General features: G+C 42.7%; 1 protein-coding gene across 4 annotated transcripts in view; it reads right to left on the bottom strand.

Moving 5' to 3' along the window:
* Nucleotides 1-5200: 5200 nt before the first annotated feature.
* Nucleotides 5201-20034, bottom strand: part of LOC128701162 (roundabout homolog 2-like) — a 69712-nt gene continuing 54878 nt past the window's right edge. For 3 of the 4 annotated variants that reach the window (XM_070100637.1, XM_070100636.1, XM_070100638.1), the window contains exons 3-5: nt 16609-17187; nt 14735-16270; nt 5201-14380 (exon numbers count right to left, since the gene is read on the bottom strand). In XM_070100637.1, coding sequence (XP_069956738.1) covers nt 13299-14380; nt 14735-16270; nt 16609-17187 — 3197 coding nt within the window. In that variant the 3' untranslated portion in view covers nt 5201-13298. The other variant, XM_070100639.1, reaches the window with a different exon arrangement.

Genomic DNA, 20034 nt, shown 5'->3' on the forward strand with positions numbered 1-20034 from the left:
CACACATCATCCATCACACCCACACATCATACATCACACACACACATAATACATAACACCCACACATCATACATCACACCCACACATCATACATCACACACACACATCATACATCACACCCACACATCATATATCACACCCACACATCATACAGCACACCCACACATCATACATCACACCCACACATCATACATCACACCGACACATCGTACATCACACCCACACATCATACCTCACATCCACACATCATACATCACACACACACATCATACAGCACACCCACACATCATACATCACACCCACACATCATACATCACACACACACATCATACATAACACCCACACATCATACATCACACCCACACATCATACATCACACCCACACATCATACATCACACACACACATCATACATCACACCCACACATCATACATCACACGCACACATCATACAGCACACCCACACATCATACATCACACCCACACATCATACATCACACCCACACATCATACATCACATCCACACATCATACATCACACCCACACATCATACAGCACACCCACACATCATACATCACACCCACACATCATACATCACACACACACATCATACATAACACCCACACATCATACATCACACAGACACATCATACATAACACACACACATCATACATCACACCCACACATCATACATCACACCCACACATCATACAGCACACCCACACATCATACATCACACCCACACATCACACATCACACACACACATCATACATAACACCCACACATCATACATCACACCCACACATCATACATCACACACACACATCATACATCACACCCACACATCATACATCACACCCACACATCATACAGCACACCCACACATCATACATCACACCCACACATCATACATCACACCCACACATCATACATCACACCCACACATCATACATCACATCCACACATCATACATCACACCCACACATCATACAGCACACCCACACATCATGCATCACACCCACACATCATACATCACACACACACATCATACATAACACCCACACATCATACATCACACCAAACGCATCATACATCACACCCACACATCATACATCACACCCACACATCATACATCACACACACACATCATACATCACACCCACACATCATACAGCACACCCACACATCATACATCACACCCACACATAACACATCATACCCACACATCATACAGCACACCCACACATCATACATCACATCCACACATCATACATCACACCCACACATCATACATCACACCCACACATCATACATCACACCCACACATCATACAGCACACCCACACATCATACAGCACACCCACACATCATACATCACACCCACACGTCATACATCACATCCACACATCATACATCACACACACACATCATACATAACACCCACACATCATACATCACACCCACACATCATACATCACACCCACACATCATACATCACACCCACACATCATACATCACACCCACACATCATACATCACACCCACACATCATACATCACACCCACACATCATACATCACACCCACACATCATACATCACACCCACACATCACACATCACACCCACAAATCATACATCACATACACACATCATACATCACATACACACATCATACATCACATACACACATCATACATCACATACACACATCATACATCACATACACACATCATACATCACATACACACATCATACATCACATACACACATCATACATCACATACACACATCATGCATCACACCCACACATCATACATCACACCAAACACATCATACATCACATCCACACATCATACATCACATACACACATCATACATAACACCCACACATCATTCATCACACCCACACATCATACATCACACCCACACATCATACATCACACCCACACATCATACATCACACCCACACATCATACATCACACCCACACATCATATATCACACCCACACATCATACATCACACCCACACATCATACATCACACCCACACATCACACATCACACACACACATCATACATAACACCCACACATCATACATCACACCCACACATCATACATCACACACACACATCATACATCACACCCACACATCATACATCACACCCACACATCATACAGCACACCCACACATCATACATCACACCCACACATCATACATCACACCCACACATCATACATCACACCCACACATCATACATCACATCCACACATCATACATCACACCCACACATCATACAGCACACCCACACATCATGCATCACACCCACACATCATACGTCACACACACACATCATACATAACACCCACACATCATACATCACACCAAACGCATCATACATCACACCCACACATCATACATCACACCCACACATCATACATCACACACACACATCATACATCACACCCACACATCATACAGCACACCCACACATCATACATCACACCCACACATCACACATCATACCCACACATCATACAGCACACCCACACATCATACATCACACCCACACATCATACATCACAACCACACATCATACATCACAACCACACATCATACATCACACCCACACATCATACAGCACACCCACACATCATACAGCACACCCACGCATCATACATCACACCCACACATCATACATCACATCCACCCATCATACATCACACCCACACATCATACAGCACACCCACACATCATATATCACACCCACACATCATACATCACACACACACATCATACATAACACCCACACATCATACATCACACCCACACATCATACATCACACACACACATCATACATCCCACCCACACATCATACATCACACCCACACATCATACATCACACCCACACATCATACATCACACCCACACATCATATATCACACCCACACATCATACATCACACCCACACATCATACATCACACCCACACATCATACATCACACCCACAAATCATACATCACACCCACACATCATACATCACACCCACACATCATACATCACACCCACGCAACATCCAGCACACCCACACATCATACATCACACCCACACATCATACATCACACCCACACATCATACATCACACCCACACATCATACATCACACCCACACATCATACATCACACCCACTCATCATACAGCACACCCACACATCATACAGCACACCCACACATCATACATCACACCCACCCATCATACATCACACCCACACATCATACATCACACCCACACATCATACAGCACACCCACACATCATACAGCACACCCACACATCATACAGCACACCCACACATCATACATCACACCCACACATCATACATCACACCCACACATCATACATCACACCCACACATCATACAGCACACCCACACATCATACATCACACCCACACATCATACAGCACACCCACATCATACATCACACCCACACATCATACAGCACACCCACACATCATACAGCACACCCACACATCATACATCACACCCACACATCATACAGCACACCCACACATCATACAGCACACCCACACATCATACATCACACCCACACATCATACAGCACACCCACACATCATACAGCACACCCACACATCATACATCACACCCACACATCATACAGCACACCCACACATCATACAGCACACCCACACATCATACAGCACACCCACACATCATACATCACACCCACACATCATACAGCACACCCACACATCATACAGCACAACCACACATCATACATCACACCCACACATCATACAGCACACCCACACATCATACAGCACACCCACACATCATACGTCACACCCACACATCATACAGCACACCCACACATCATACATCACACCCACACATCATACAGCACACCCACACATCATACAGCACACCCACACATCATACAGCACACCCACACATCATACAGCACACCCACACATCATACAGCACACGCACACATCATACAGCACACCCACACATCATACAGCACACCCACACATCATACATCACACCCACACATCATACAGCACACCCACACATCATACAGCACACCCACACATCATACAGCACACCCACACATCATACATCACACCCACACATTATACAGCACACCCACACATCATACATCACACCCACACATCATACGTCACACCCACACATCATACAGCACACCCACACATCATACAGCACACCCACACATCATACAGCACACCCACACATCATACATCACACCCACACATCATACATCACACCCACACATCATACAGCACACCCACACATCATACATCACACCCACACATCATACAGCACACCCACACACTAGTAGAAAGTCAGCCACAGTGATGCAATATCTAACAACTTACAATTATTATTATTATAATCATGGGGAAGCGCTAAACCCGTAGGATATTACAGCGCCTGTGGAGGGGGGGGCGGAAGGTATTCAGGCTTATTTCAGGGAACTGGAGCACAGATCCAACTCCCTGGATCAAGAACCATACACCAGCATCAAGGAATCTCCCTTGAGGGATAACTTACAAGCAGGAGTTAAGTTCTTATGTTATTTAAGTTTAAAACTATTTTTAGGAAATTTTAATAGTTAACTTAGATTTTACACAACTTTAGAACAGTAATTATTCTCGCTCAACACTGATTTAATTCTAAAATTAAAATATTTTTTTTACGTGTTTAAAACTCCTTTTTTTTTTTAATTATTGCAACTTTGTGTCTCACAGTAATTATCCTAAAGTTTACTTGCACTAAAATTACCAGATATTCAGTAGCACAAGGAATAATATGGATGCTGTTCCACTTGTTCTGTACATTCCCGAATAATTCTCAGCAACACAAGATACCTGGAGTATACCTGCAGGGGATTTCGGGGGTCAACGCCCCCCCATGGCTCGGTCTGAGACCAGCCCTCCTGGTGGAGACAATATTGAGTCTACTTCACTTGTTTTATGCGATCAACTTGACGAAATTAAATGTTCTCTAAATAATTAACTTGGATCCCACGTTTTATCATTCGTCAGGCTTAATAAACCTGAGTCTGACCTCCTCTCTCACCTTCATATACATCAAACTATTGGATATCACCAATAAATCCCAAGTTTAACATATTAAAACTTTATTATACAAATATATAAAATACATATATACAAATGACTAGTAAAATATAACGTGACTGTGGTCATGTGACGTAACTGACCAACACTTTTTGGCACCACAGGACTATTTATGTATAGTAGGGCCCCACTTATACGGCAGGCAGGGTCCAGGCTACCGCCGTAAAGCGGGGCCCTGCTGTATATCACATATTAAGTTCCTGGGTCGCTGTGCCCTCAGACCAGTCTGAGGCCAGGCATTCTAAGAGATGAAGTTTTTCAATAGACGTTTGTAAAATTTATCTGTCATTTTTCATGATCAGGAGGAAGACAAGACTAGAAATCCTGCCAGAGTGCAAAATGTTTAAGTAGCTTCTGTTTTGCTTTCACAAGATATAGGGTTTTACCTGTCAGTATGGATATACTGCAGTAACAGTGTGTGCTGGAGTATGCTAGTGTGTGCTGGAGTATGTTGATGTATACTGGAGTATCTTGGTGTATACTGGAGTATATTTGTAAATACTGGTATGTACTGGAGAATGTTGGTGTGTTTTGGCATATACTGGAGTGTGTTGGTGTGAGCTGGTATGTACTAGAGTATGTTGGCATGTACTGGAGTATGTTAGTGTATACTGGAGTATGCTGGTGTATACTGGAGTACGCTGGTGTACACTGGAGTATGTTGGTTTGTACTGGAGTATACTGGTGTATACTGGAGTATATTGGTGTGAGCTGGTGACTACTGGAGCATGTTTGTGTGCACCAGAGTATGTTGGTGTATACTGGAGTATGTTGGTGTGTACTGGTGTGTGTTGGTGTGTATTGGATATGTTGATGTATTCTGGTGTGTACTGGAGTATGTTGATGTGTGCTGGTGTGTACTGTAGTACATTGGTGTGTACTGGAATATGTTGGTGTGTACTGGAATATGTTGGTGTGTACTGGAATATGTTGGTGTGTGCTGGAGTATGTTGGTGTGTACTGGAATATGTTGGTGTGTGCTGGTGTGTACTGGAGTATGTTGGTGTGTACTGGAATATGTTGGTGTATGCTGGTGTGTACTGGAGTATGTTGATGTGTGCTGGTATGTACTGGAGTATGTTGGTGTGTACTGGAATATGTTGGTGTATGCTGGTGTGTACTGGCATGAACTGGCAAACCTCTGATTGCTTTTTATAGTTATTCTAAGTACAAACGTCCTTGTTACTGTCTGATCATACAGACTGTTGCTGCCAGTGGAACAGTTTTGCAATTTACAATTATACAAACACTGAGAGTGTAAGTGTATCACTGTATTGTGTTTGAGGGTTTTCATGTAGTGTACCATTATAACTCTTTGGACGCTTACAGTGTACCATTAAATTGTGGTGGATAATCATAATGTACCAGTACAGAGTCGAGGTAGCTGCAGTCGCAGCAAGCAGCAAGGCTGCTCCTATATCTTGCCGTCCCCTGGGCCTATCCGAGCTCCAGTGATGGCCAAATTGCAAGTACTGCTGCAACAACATGCAAGGAGCCTATAGTGACATGAAAACTGACGGTGATGACAATGAAATGGACTAAATATGACAAAAGAGGAACCGGCATTCAAGTACCAGACCTGCTGCCAGACGTGAACCAGACATGAGACGTTTTCCACTACAATGAAATAACTGACCTCCATATCAACTGCACCAGTGTTCAACGGGAAGACAACATGGCAGAAAACCTGATCAACAAAACTCCAAGGAAATGACAGGTCTGTAGGATTTTTTTCCTCAGTGCCAAGCGAGGGAAAGAATTGAGCATTAAACATGGTTGACCAGCATCCAAACAGCCGCTACTGCCAGACGTACAACTAGCGAAGTGAAATTCTCATCTTTACTGACGTTCATCTGTACTGACAGTAGCATCATATCTGTACCACCATCATATCACCTGTACCAGTGCTAACAAGAGGGAAATACAGGAAACATCGTCAAATCAACAAAGAAAACTCCAAGGTTATAGGACGGTTATCCCTCAGTGACAGTCGTGGGAAAGAAGTGAATAGTTAAACAGTCAAGGTTAATGTTTTAGTAGCTGACCTATATTCAGCTGACCAGTGTACAGTGAGAGAATCATAGCAGAAAATGCCAAATATATCTATAAACTCAAGGAAAGTCAGGTTGTAGGTGGCATTTACTTCCCTCAGTGTTTTAAAAATGGCTGAGTCAGCAGAACAGGTCAGGCGATCAACACGACACAACCCCTGATAAATGGAATTGAGGGGGATTTGGAAGGATAAAACCATTGATTAAACTTTTCTGGTCTACCAAAATGGAAAGGAGTTAGAAGTTAATAGGTGAAACTGGACTGTGTAGTGAGGCGGGAAGGGGAGTGTGCAATAAGGGGTTAACTGAAAGGGGCATGTGAAGTTAAGGGAAAAGTGAGCAGTGAAGAGGGTTTTGAAGAAGAAAATTTACTAGTACTTCAGTGGTGATTGCTAAAGCAGATACTAGGATGTACTAGGTGACTGGAAAAGAGAAATAAATATTATTGTATATGAGTAAAAGAGGGAAGAGTGAAAATGGCAGGCATTAGGGGGGTACAGGCTGCCATAATTAAATTTATCTTTCTTCTTCAATTCCATGAAGAAAGAAATCAGTCATGGGGGCTGGAAAAGGTGAATGGAGTAACAGCACCCTGGACAGTAAAAGCCCAACAGTTGCCATCCTACCAGAAAAGTAAATGTCACTATCGCCGCAAGGTATGGCAACACTGCATACCCAAACAAAAACAGTGGCACACAGCTCTTATTGTAGCGCTCTTAAGTGGTGATATCCAAATTAATCCAGGACCTCAAACTATTGTGCAGAGGCAAAACAGACAGATAAATGACGGTGATAATGACGGTATAGTAGCTAGGAATGATAACCTTAACTCCATATGTAATGCATACATAGGTCAATGTGAGACAATACAGCCATTATTATCTCAAACACTAACAAACAGGTGCATACACTGTACTAAAGTACGCATGAAAAACAGAAAAGACACCTTATGTAAAATGTGTAAGCGGTGGGTGCATGATGGATGGATGTACAATTATAGTAACGGTGCCAGAATTCACTTTGTGTGTAACAAATGCACTTTGGCACAGTTACCCTTTAGCAGTGATGACATTGATTTACCTAATTTTAATACATATGACCCATTGCCATATATTGATGATTATAATTGTTTTATGAAAACAGGCTTCACTTTATTCATGTCAACGCAAGATCACTTCTTCCTAAATTAGCAGAGATTAGGATTCTAGCTAACAAAATTAGGGCGGCAGTTATAACCATCTCTGAATCCTGGTTGAATATGGTGACTGACGACGAGGTCAAAATAGAAGGTTACAATATAAAACGCTTAGATAGGAACAGAAAGGGTGGTGGAGTATGTGCCTACATTAGAAATAACTTAAATTACAACCCAAGACTTGATTTAAATAACAATAAACTGGAGATTCTATGGTTTGAAGTGCTGCTTCCCAAGACCAAACCCATCTTGGTAGGAACTAGTTACCGCCCTCCCACCCAGGACCAGTTCTTAGAAGACTTTTCCAAAGTCTTGTCCGGAGTTGAAAACAATTGCGAGACAATAATACTGGGAGACTTCAATATCTGTTTTCAGCAGCAAAATAACGGGCTATGCAAAAGGTATAAGCAAATTCAAGGTTTAAATAGTTACACTCAACTAATTAATACACCAATCCGGATCACACAGTTCTCAGCCACCCTAAATGACCCCATACTTTGTAACCGTGCTGAGAACATTAGTCAGTCAGGCATCATTACCACAGGTCTTAGTGATCATTTCATCATTTGCTGCACTAGGAAAATCACTAGGGATAGGATAGGCCTACACAGGACAATAAAAATAAGGTCAACTAGAAACTACAGTAAAGAAACACTGGTAAACAGGCTACACAATTGTGACTGGACAGAAATAACAAGTTGCAAGGACAAAAACAATGCCTGGGAAAAATTCAAAACAATGTTCACTACCATCCTTGATAATATTGCACCAGTTAAAGAGGTTAGGATTAAATGAAGAACTGAACCCTGGATGACTACTGAGATATTAGATAATATGAAATTCAGAGACCAGCTGCTAAAAAGATTTAAAGCAAACAGACAGGATATTGCAGCACTAAATGAATTCCAAAGGGTGAGGAACAGAGTGCAGAGACTTACAAAAGGAGCAAAGGCAAAGCACTATTGCTCAAAAATTGAAGAGTATAAGCATAACCCCAGAAAGCTCTGGCAACAACTAAAACAGTTGGGGTATAGCCATAAGCCAGTAGATAGGTCTAACATAGTACTCACTATCAATAACGAGGTATGCCACGAAACATCTAAGGTGGCAAATTGCTTTAATTCCTTCTACACATCTGTTGCATCAACACTAGTAAGTAAACTACCAGCTGCATCAAATACCTTTAACACAGACTGATAAGTTTCAAACATACTATACCAATAAAGGGGTAACCCCAAACAGTTGTCAACTAGTAAGTGTATCTCATGACTTTATTCAAAAAGAACTAAGCAGGTTAAACCCAACTAAGAGCACAGGCCCTGATAACATCCCGTCTAAGTTCCTAAAAGATGGTGCTTCTGAACTGGCAATCCCTATTGCTCACATAATAAATCTATCAATCACCACTAATACCATACTGGAGGGGTTCAAGGAGGCCAGAGTTACTCCTATCTTCAAGAAAAATAGTAGGTCTGATGTAAACAAATATAGGCCTGTTAGTATACTCAATATAATATCCAAAATTCTAGAGAGGGCAGTGTACTCTCAAGTAGTTAAGAACCTTAATGACAACAACATTCTCCATAGCTATCAATCGGGCTTTAGAAGATCTTACTCAACAGACACCTCCCTAATTAATCTGATGGATTACCTGAGAACTGAAATGTCAAAGGGGAACCTCATAGGTATGGTAACCTTAGGCCTGCAAAAGGCCTTCGATACTGTCAACCACAATATATTGTGTAAGAAACTTCAAGCCATTGATATAGGTTCTGTAGACTGGTTTAAGTCCTACCTTAGCAACAGGAGACAAATTGTCAAAATCAACAAAACGGAATCAGAACCCCTGCTGATAGCATGTGGAGTTCCCCAAGGTAGTATTCTGGGTACCTTATTATTCTTATGTTAGGTCAATGACATGCCTATCAGTGTCAAGTGCAAACTCCTACTGTATGCAGTGACAGTGCTCTGTTAGTGTCAGGTAAAGACCCACAAGATATAGCTAATGTTTTTAACACTGGAACTGGAGTCCTGCAGCAAATGGTTAGTAGACAACAAACTATCATTACACCTCGAGAAAACTGAAGCCATTCTCTTTGGCACGAAACATAAACTGAGAAGGGTAAATAATTTTAATGTCCAGTGTAATGGGGAGCCCATCACTTTGGTTTCATCAGTAAAATATCTGGGAATCCCCTTTGACCCATGCATGTCAGGAGAATTGATAGGGAACAGTGTAGTAAAGAAAGCGAATGCCAGACTGAAGTTCCTGTATAGACAAGCACAGTGTCTACCTACTGAGGCTCGCAGGACCCTATGTCTAGCCCTTATACAATGCCATATGGATTATGCTTGCTCTTCATGGTACTCTGCCTTTACAAAAAAAAACTGAAAGATAGACTGCAAATCACCCAGAACAAAATCGTAAGATTCATCCTGGGGCTGGGACCAAGAGAACATGTAGGCCAGGATGAACTACAGCAGTTGGATATGCTGAATGTTGAAGACAGAGTAAAACAACTGAAGCTAAATCATGTTTATAAAATTTCTCACAGTGTCCAGAATATCTTACTGTCAATTTTGTCAAGGTTGGGAACCAAAGCAATCATAGTACTAGGGGGAGAGAGCACAACTTTGTAGTACCCACAGGCTTCAAACACCTTTAATTGTACAGCAATAAAGGAATGGAACAGACTACCTGGACATGTCAAAGCCAGCCATAGCATGAACAAGTTCAAGAAGAATGCCAAAAGGTGTCTGATGAATGTAGCTACAGAAAGGGAGGGAATGATTTTCTATTTTTTAGCTAACATACGTGTAAATTTTACCTTATTCCTAGTAATGACCCTCGTATTGTAGATAGTCTTAATGACCTTGGTGTAGTAGTCTTTTTAGTATAATAAGATGTTATCTTCATTATAGAATAATGAGAAAATATTATAACCTTTATATTATAATAATAAGGTAAAAGGACCCCAATGGAAATAAGTCACTCTCTCTGACTTTTTTGTGTTATCCCAGGTTCTCTACACATATGCTGCTATGTATGATAATTCTATGTAACTGTATTTGTGTATACCTGAATAAACTTACTTACTTAGGATGGTCAAAATGAATTAGTACAAGGTCATGGACTGGAACAGTGTACCAGTACAGGGTCGTGGATAGTCACAGTGTGTGTGTACAATATCATGGAGTGTAATATAATGCAGCAGAACAACATTATGGATGATCATAATGTTGCAGTACATGGTTGTGGACGGTCATGTTGTACAGTACAGGGTTGTGGGTGGTCATGTGTACCAGCACACGACCGTGGACGGTCATATTGTACAGTACAGGGTCGTGGATGGGTGACCATCCACAACCCTGTCGTGGATGGTCATTGTACTACTGCAAGATCGTACATGGTCATGGTGTACCATTTGAAAGTTGTGGAGGATAAAAGTGTGCTATTATGGGGTCATAGAGTGAGCCATTATGTGGTAGCAAAGGACGGATGTTTACAATTATACATTGGAGGAGTGTGTAAGTGTATCATTGTATTAGGGTGGAAACATACCATTTTATGGTTATAGAGGGCAAAAGTGCACCATTATATGGTTGAGTAGGGTGGGAGTGTACCATTTTATGGTCAGAGAGGATGGATGTTAACAATCGTACAGCAAAGAAGAGTTTAACTGTATCATTATATAATGGTACAAAGTTGATCTGTACCAGTATATAGCAGTACAAAGTACCTGGTTTCAGTGTATCATTATATAACTGGTTGCCAAACTGGGCTTCAGTAACACTGGGGTTATGAGGATATACGCAAAACGTGATGCAAAAAATTTAGACTTACATTCAAATAGTGGCAACAGAATCAATGTTTGTCAAACCTCATTATTTAATGATAACACTATACTGTAATGTACGAGTACATAATATATTTCTATTAAAAGTCACGACACTGAAATAAGGTTTCAGTGAATACTTGACACATGAGCAAAAAATGTCTTCAGTGAAAACATTAAGATTGGAAATTACTGTATGATATAAATGTTTGGTAATGTGTCTTTGTGTTCTGGAGGGTACCAGGGTTACCTGATATCAGGTTAAGTACCTGCAGTTTTCTTACAAGGCGAAAATTGAAGGCAAAAACACAATTTTCTTCCTCTCCCTCCCTTAGCAAAACCTGAGGGAGTTGAAGAAGTCTTTTATTTACATTAGTAAGTCTTGCTGACATTATTGCTGAAGCAGTGACACCTATTTGTGTAAGCTCTGTGAATGTTACTTTTACTAGCTAAGCCTGAGTGACTCATTCTGAACAGGAAACAATGGAAGATCCATCCTCCAGTCTGGGACTTTGAGACCAACAGATTTTACCCAATAAGCTCTTTGGAAAACAAGTCAGACATTCAGTAATCTGAGGGGAAGTAAGGCTGTGATCTGATTACCAGTCACAGACCAGAGGTAGTGTTTCTTGTGTGTGCTACTACACTCCTATAAACCGGCTTTAATGCAAGTTAGGTAAAAGGACACATGTGCAACTGATGTGGCATTTTATTGCAATGTTTTCCTCTCCAAGAGCAATGTTTTGCTCTCCAGGACACATAAGCAACAAGTGTGACATTTTATTGTTGCCACAATAAAATGTCACACTAGTTGCTTATGTGTCCTTTTACCTAACATATTGTTGATAATTCTATTTTTATTACTTGATGTGAGGTGCTGAACTGCAGGTGTGATAGCCTAGTGTTGTTGGAGGGAGTGGAGGGCCAGGAGAGAGCTTTTTGCTGTACTTTTTAATACATACACAGATAGATTTAAAGGCAACTATACTATAATTAGCCCTCTTGTGCGTTCTGTCTATCTTTCCCATGTACATGACGTGGCACTAGTGTGTGTTGTTATGTTGGGGTTTAGCGGATGGTGGAGGGTGATAGTCAGCAAGGACTTGACGGCGGTCTAATCGCGTACTGAAGGAGAGGGAACCATCCCTGCCCTCAGAGGAAGCCCCCTGGGTGTACTGATCATAAGCGTGTTCCAAGGCAGCATCACATGGACGTTCATACTGCTCTGATTTGCTCTTTTTGTAAATCTGTGCTGAGGAAAATACCCTTCGGTCTCTGTATACATTGCTACTACCAGTTGGATCACCCAGGTCAAGGTCAGGGGGAGGTGGGTAAGATGGGGGTGGTGGGAGGAAGGCATTCCAATTGACTTGTACACCAGAGTCATCACTACACTGCCAATGTGCACTGGTGTTAAGATGAGGCGAGGCTGTTGTTAACAATGATGTGGTGGCATATGGTTCTGTTGATGTTATACTGAGTCGCTGCTGTTGCATCATCCGGGGTTCTGCATACTCATTTACCAGTTGGTCTGGACGCAGGAGTCGCGTTGATGACAAACTGGAATCCATGTCACTCTCTGAGGCCCGCCATGATTTGCGTTCACTGTACATATTGATGGAGTGGTGGTCAGGATAGATGGATGGATCCTGGTACACATTTGGAGTGTGGACTGGGTTACAACCAGGCACTTTGCGACGTAGTCGCCTCACATACAACAAAGTTGTAGCGCACACCATCAATACCAGTGGTATTAGCAGGTACATCAGCCACTCAAGTTGTGGTGATGCATATATCACAGTGCCATCACTGTGAGTGTTGATCTGAATACTGTGGGCATCATTTGGCCCAGCATCCAGCAAGACTGGACCACTGAAGGGCCCAGAACCTGCTGCTGTAAGAGCTGCCACACGCACAGTGTAGAGGCGGCCAGGCAGGAGACCATGAGCTTCCAGCCAGGGACTCTCCACCATCTCTGTTGTCTGACTACCATTGTGACTTATTGTTACCTGGTAACCCACCAGCTGCCCTCTGGCTTCCTCAGCACTTATACTTGACCACTTGATGAGTACAGAACCTTCCTTAAGCACTGTCACATGCACGTCTCCAGGCGCAGATGAAGGAACTGTCAATAGGAAAAGAAAATTAATTTTTACTCCAAACCAGCTAGTTTGTGGTGTGGCGTATGTTCATCCAGTGAGCTGCAGCACTGAGTCTATTGTGAATTTAATATCCACCCAGAAGCAGGGTATTCTAGAGCTCATGATACACAAAAGACCTAGGTACTAAGAGAGTTTAATAAAGGATTTTATAAGAAAAGGACAAATGTTCCTCAAATGTAAAACACTGGTATGTGATATAATGCAATTTTTTACATAGCAATGTACACATCTTGACAATAAGAAATATTTTAAAAATAAAAAAGGCCAGCAGTACAAGAAAACGAACAGGAAAATCAGAAAATTAGTTGATAACCAACCATCTTCTGGTGTCATAAGCGAGTGAACATTGGAAGGCGTTCCCTCTATGCTGTGCCAGAAGGGGACAATGAAGAAGGTGTAGTGAGTGTTGGCACTCAGGTGGTGCATGAGGTGGGAGGAAGATGAGGCACCCAGGACAGTGGCCACTTGAACAGTGCCAGTCTTGGACACAGCATACACCAGCACACCTTCCACAGACACATCTGCTGGGGCCAGGAAGTCCCACCTAAGCAGCACACTGTGAGGAGCAGTGATGGCAGCATCACTGAGGGAGATGATGGGGCGAGAGAGGCGGCGGTGAGCCTGGCGTACCTGGTCCACAGTAAGGCTGGGGTCATGGGGAAGCTTGGTAGTGACTGGGTCTGACCAGGGGCTGGGGAACGATGCTCCCCTGTTGTTGACAGCACGGACCAGGAAGGTGTAAGTGTGCCCTGGAGTGAGGTGGCTCACCACACATGACTCCTGCATCATGGCAGCATCAGCTACCCGCCATTCATCCCAACCTTGTCTCCAGTACTCTATGCGATACCACTGACCTGGGTCTTCACCCATTTGAGAATTGGGAAGCCAGCTTAGTTTCACTGATGTTTGGTTCATGGCCATAAGACGTGGCTTGGTGGGAGGTGCCGGCAGCAGCAGTGGTTCAGCAATATTAGCACTGTGTTCTACTCGAAGTACTGCTGCTTGTTCCACTGTGCCTGTGTCTGCAGTAGCTCGACAGGTGTAGATCCCTGAGTCATCAAGTTGCACATTCTTGAGGATGAGGGCACCATTGTTTGGGAGAGAGAATCGGTGATCAGCAGTGTGTTGTGATAGTTGACGGGGTGGCAGGTGGATAGCTGGACAGTACCACCAGGAGATAGTGACTTGAGCTGCCTCACTCACTACCTCACAGTGAAATGTTGCAGTACTCCCTGGTGTGGCCTTAACATCTCTGGGACCGACACCCATCACTGGTGGTGGAAGAGCTGACACCACCATCACCTCTGCTCTTCCACTTACACCTCCACCACTACTAACACCCCAGCAGTAATATGTGCCACTGTCTTCTGTTGTTGCATGTTCTAACCACAGAGTACGACCATCATCTGACACAGAGATGTGGTCATTACTTTGTCCAGGGGCAAGAACAGCAGTTCTGTCTGGTGTGGCGAGGCGCCACAGTACATAAGGCTGTGGCTTACCTTCCACACAGCACGAGACTTGTACTGTGTCTCCTGTCATTACCTGAAGGCGCTGCTGTCTTTGTGTTAGAGTAGGAGCACCTACGACAGTGACAGTAGCTTGGGCTGTTACTCTTCCTCCTTCACTTTCTGCTTCACAGACATATACACCAGAGTCAATGGGTGCCACCTGCTCCAGCACTAGTCGTTGATGCTGGGTATCTATCCTGGTGCGTCCCTGTGGCATCTTGCCCTCTAGTCGCTGCCAGGATACTGAAGGCATGGGAGACCCCCGCACCAGACACCTCAACTCCACCGTCACTCCTGAAGGAGCAGTCACGTTCAATGGCCGCTCTTCAAACCACGGCACAGCTGAGAATACAGAACTATTGTAAAAGTGAGTTGCTTGAATTCTCCTAAAAAATGTTTTTGCCAAATGTAAGATAATGTATTATTATTATTATTATTATTATTATTATTATTATTATTATTAAATGTTGAGGATGAATCACTAACTTTACTGATATAAAAATTAAATAGTGGGAAAAGTTGATTTTTTATCATAAGTTTTTTAATTCCTGACTGTGTGATACCAACTCTAATATTTAGATTTAAACATGAGGTTCATGAGCAGCATGTTATATGAAAAGGTGAAGACAAACATGTTATACTCATGACAGTGAGTTGTGTGGGTGTGGACAAGAACTTACTCATGACAGTGAGTTGTGTGGGTGTGGACTCCCTGGTACCAGCAGCATTGCTGGCTCTACACACATAGGTTGCGGAGTCTTCCTGGATGACCTTGTTGATGACCAGGTCACCTGCCTGAGAGACACTAAGATGGCTGCTATTGGTCACCTGGCGACCATCTCTCAGCCAGGTCAGGTCTGGCAGAGGAATGCCCTTGGGTGGTTGGCAGGGTAGGCAGACAGAGTCCCCAACACGAGTCTTCACTATGGGTTCTGCTTGTCTCTGAAAGTCATAGGCGAGGGTTGCAACAGTCAGTGTGGCATTTTGAGAGCGTGTAGCACCATAGCTGTTGGAAGCCACACACCAGTATGTGCCAGTGTCACTATCCTTCCTGGTGGTAGTGACACGGAGGAAGAAGAGGGAGCCAGCAGGCAGGAGGACACGGTGAGAGCGAGGATCTTGTGTAGAGGTGACCACCTCCTCACCATCACAGAACCACCTGATGCGTGCAGCACCAGCTGCAGCACAGTTGAGGGTGACAGGGTCGTTACGACGAGCAACTACACTGCTGGGATGTTCCTTGATTACTGGTGGCCCTTCTGCAAGATGATAACCATGTTAGTAATGACCTTCCTGTTCTAATTACCCTCCTGTCAAATTACTTAACTAAACATCTTTCATGTGAAGAGACACGAGATCATACATTCAAACATTAATGAGGAAACATTTCGCCATGACTGTGGGAGCCAATCGTGTTTATTTAGGGACAGATACACATAAGTACAATTATTATACATAGTGTAAATTACCCACCAGGATAACCCAAAAAAAAAAGTGTGACATATTTCCATTTTGGTCCTTGTAATATCTTATTTAAATTTTTTCATCTTAAATGCCTTAATTTGTGCATACATGTTTCTTTAAGCAACTTTTCGGCACCAAAATTTCAGCCATAAGGTGAAGACGATGGCAAGAATCTAAAGATTGTGGAAAATGAAAAAAAAATGGTTGGGACCTTTATTTAAAGAACATTCAACCCATCACTGGGCGTTTGTCATATAGGTTGAGCAAAGCATTGTTCAAGTAATGGTTTCCATTGTATTTATATTTTTTTTTCACCAGTTCAGCTAAAAACCTGATAAATGTTTGTCCTGTTAAATGGTAGGCTTTTTTTTTCTGTATTATGAAAATGTAAGATGACAGGTAAACATTATCTTTAATTTGATATAACTCTGATGAGTTCTGGGAGTCTTTCTGCTCCTGGAGCCCGGCCATAGACCAGACTCATCTGGTGCTAGCTTGATCAACCAGGCAGTTGTTGCTAGTGGCCTGGTGACCCACATATTCATCACAGCCTGGTTGATCTAACACCTGGTGAAGATACTTGTCCAGTTTCCTCTTGAAGGCTTCCACACTTGTTCCAGCTGTGTTTCTGATACCTTCTGGTAAGATGTTGAATAGTCTGGGACCTCCCCACCGCACCCCTGCTCCTCACTGGGTTTATTTTACACTTCCTCCTATATCTCTCACTCCAGTAAGCTGTTATGGCAGTGTGCAGAGTTGGGACCAGAACCTCGAGTTCTTTCCAGGTATATACATTATCTCCTCCTCTCCAGTGAGTAAATATTTAAGATTTTAAGGCATTCTCAGTAATTTAAATGCCTGAACGGGGCTGTCAACACTGAAAAATATTCCAAATGAGGGAGCACTAGCGACTTGCAGTGTCACCACTGGTATTATTTCCCTGGTTTCGAAGGTTCTCATTACCCTCCCCGCCATCCTCCTGGCTGTCCTCACTTTTGTCTTATTAGTTTTTTGAAAGGTCAGATGACATAATTATTCCCAAGTCTTTCACTTGTTAAGATAAGATAAGATTTTCTTTGGATTTTTAACCCCGGAGGGTTAGCTACCCAGGATAACCCAAGAAAGTCAGTACATCATCGAGGACTGTCAGTCTTATTCCCACTGGGGTCCTCAATCTTGAGGATGAGGAACAGCAGAGGTACCAGGACAGTGCCTTGGGGCACTGAGCTTTTGACCTCGCTGATGCTGGATCTTGTCCTGTTCACTACTACTTTTTGTGTTCTGTGTGTTAGGAAACCGAAAATCCAAATGCCTACCTTCCCCGTAATGCCCTTGGCCTTCATTGTGTGCGCTATCACTCCATGATCGCATTTGTCAAACGCCTTTGCAAAATCTGTGTAAATCACATCTGCGTTTTGGTCGTCTTCCAGTGCCTCCGTAATTCTGTCATAATGGTTCAGCAGCTGTGACATACATGATCGTCCTGCTCTAAAACCATGATGGTTCAGGTTATGTTGGTTGTGCTGCTCTATGAAATTTGTAACCTGCTGTCTCATCACTCTTTCGAAGATTTTTATGATGTGAGAGGTTAGGGCTACTGGTCTGTAATTTTTAGCTAGTGCTCTACTACCTCCCTTGTGCAAAGGAGCTATGTCTGCACTCTTTAAGGCCTCCAGTATTTCACCTCGATCTAAGCTCTTTCTCCAAAGAATACTGAGGGCTCGTGCTAGTGGTACTTTGCACTTCTTTATAAATAGAGCATTCCATGAAGCTGGTCCAGGTGCTGAGTGAGTGGGCATGTTTTCCATTTCTTTTTCGAAATCTATGGGATTTGTACTAATGTCAGTTAGTTGGTCTGTGCGGCCATCTTCTGGAGTGAAAAATATTTCTGCAGTTTCTACCTTGCTGTCATTTAGTGGGTTGCTGAACACCGGCTCATACTGTTCTTTTAGGATTTCACTCATTTCCTGTTCATCGTCAGTATATGAGTCTCCTCTCAGTAGTGGTCCAATTCTACAGGTAGTTCTTAGCCTGGATTTTGCGTAGGAATAGAAATATTTTGGGTTTCTTGCAATATCCTGTATGGCCCTTTGTTCCCTTTGTACTTCTTCTGTGAGGTATGACATCCTAAGTTTTTGCTCTAATTCAGTGATCTCTTTGTTAAGTCTATCTTTCCTCTGTTGTAGCATATTTGTGCTTTTAAGCAGTTCATTAACCTGTTTTCTTCTTCTGTACCATCTCCTGCACTCTCTCTCTATATCTGATCTTCCTCTGGGTTTCCTCAATGGTACATGTTTCATACATACTTTGTATGCTTCTGTATTCAGCTTCTCTAGGCACTGGTGGGGATTTAGGTCGCTCATGTCTGCCTCCCAGGGTGTGCCTGATAGCTCTTGGTTTATTTTTTCCAAGTTAATTCTATGGTTGTTACAATTAAACTTACTGAACATCCCATCTCTAACTTTAGAGATGCAGTTTCCTACCCCAGAGTTAATACTAGTTTGAACCTCTATGATGTTATGGTAAATCATTTCACCAGATATTGTGAGTTAGTGCCTATTGCAGATAAGACTGCTGAGACACTAGCTAAAGCATTTAAAGAACACATTATATGCAGGCATACCACTCCTAAGTCCCTAGTA

This window comes from Cherax quadricarinatus, chromosome 73 (genome assembly GCF_038502225.1).
Source record: "Cherax quadricarinatus isolate ZL_2023a chromosome 73, ASM3850222v1, whole genome shotgun sequence".
NCBI classification, from domain to species: domain Eukaryota; kingdom Metazoa; phylum Arthropoda; class Malacostraca; order Decapoda; family Parastacidae; genus Cherax; species Cherax quadricarinatus.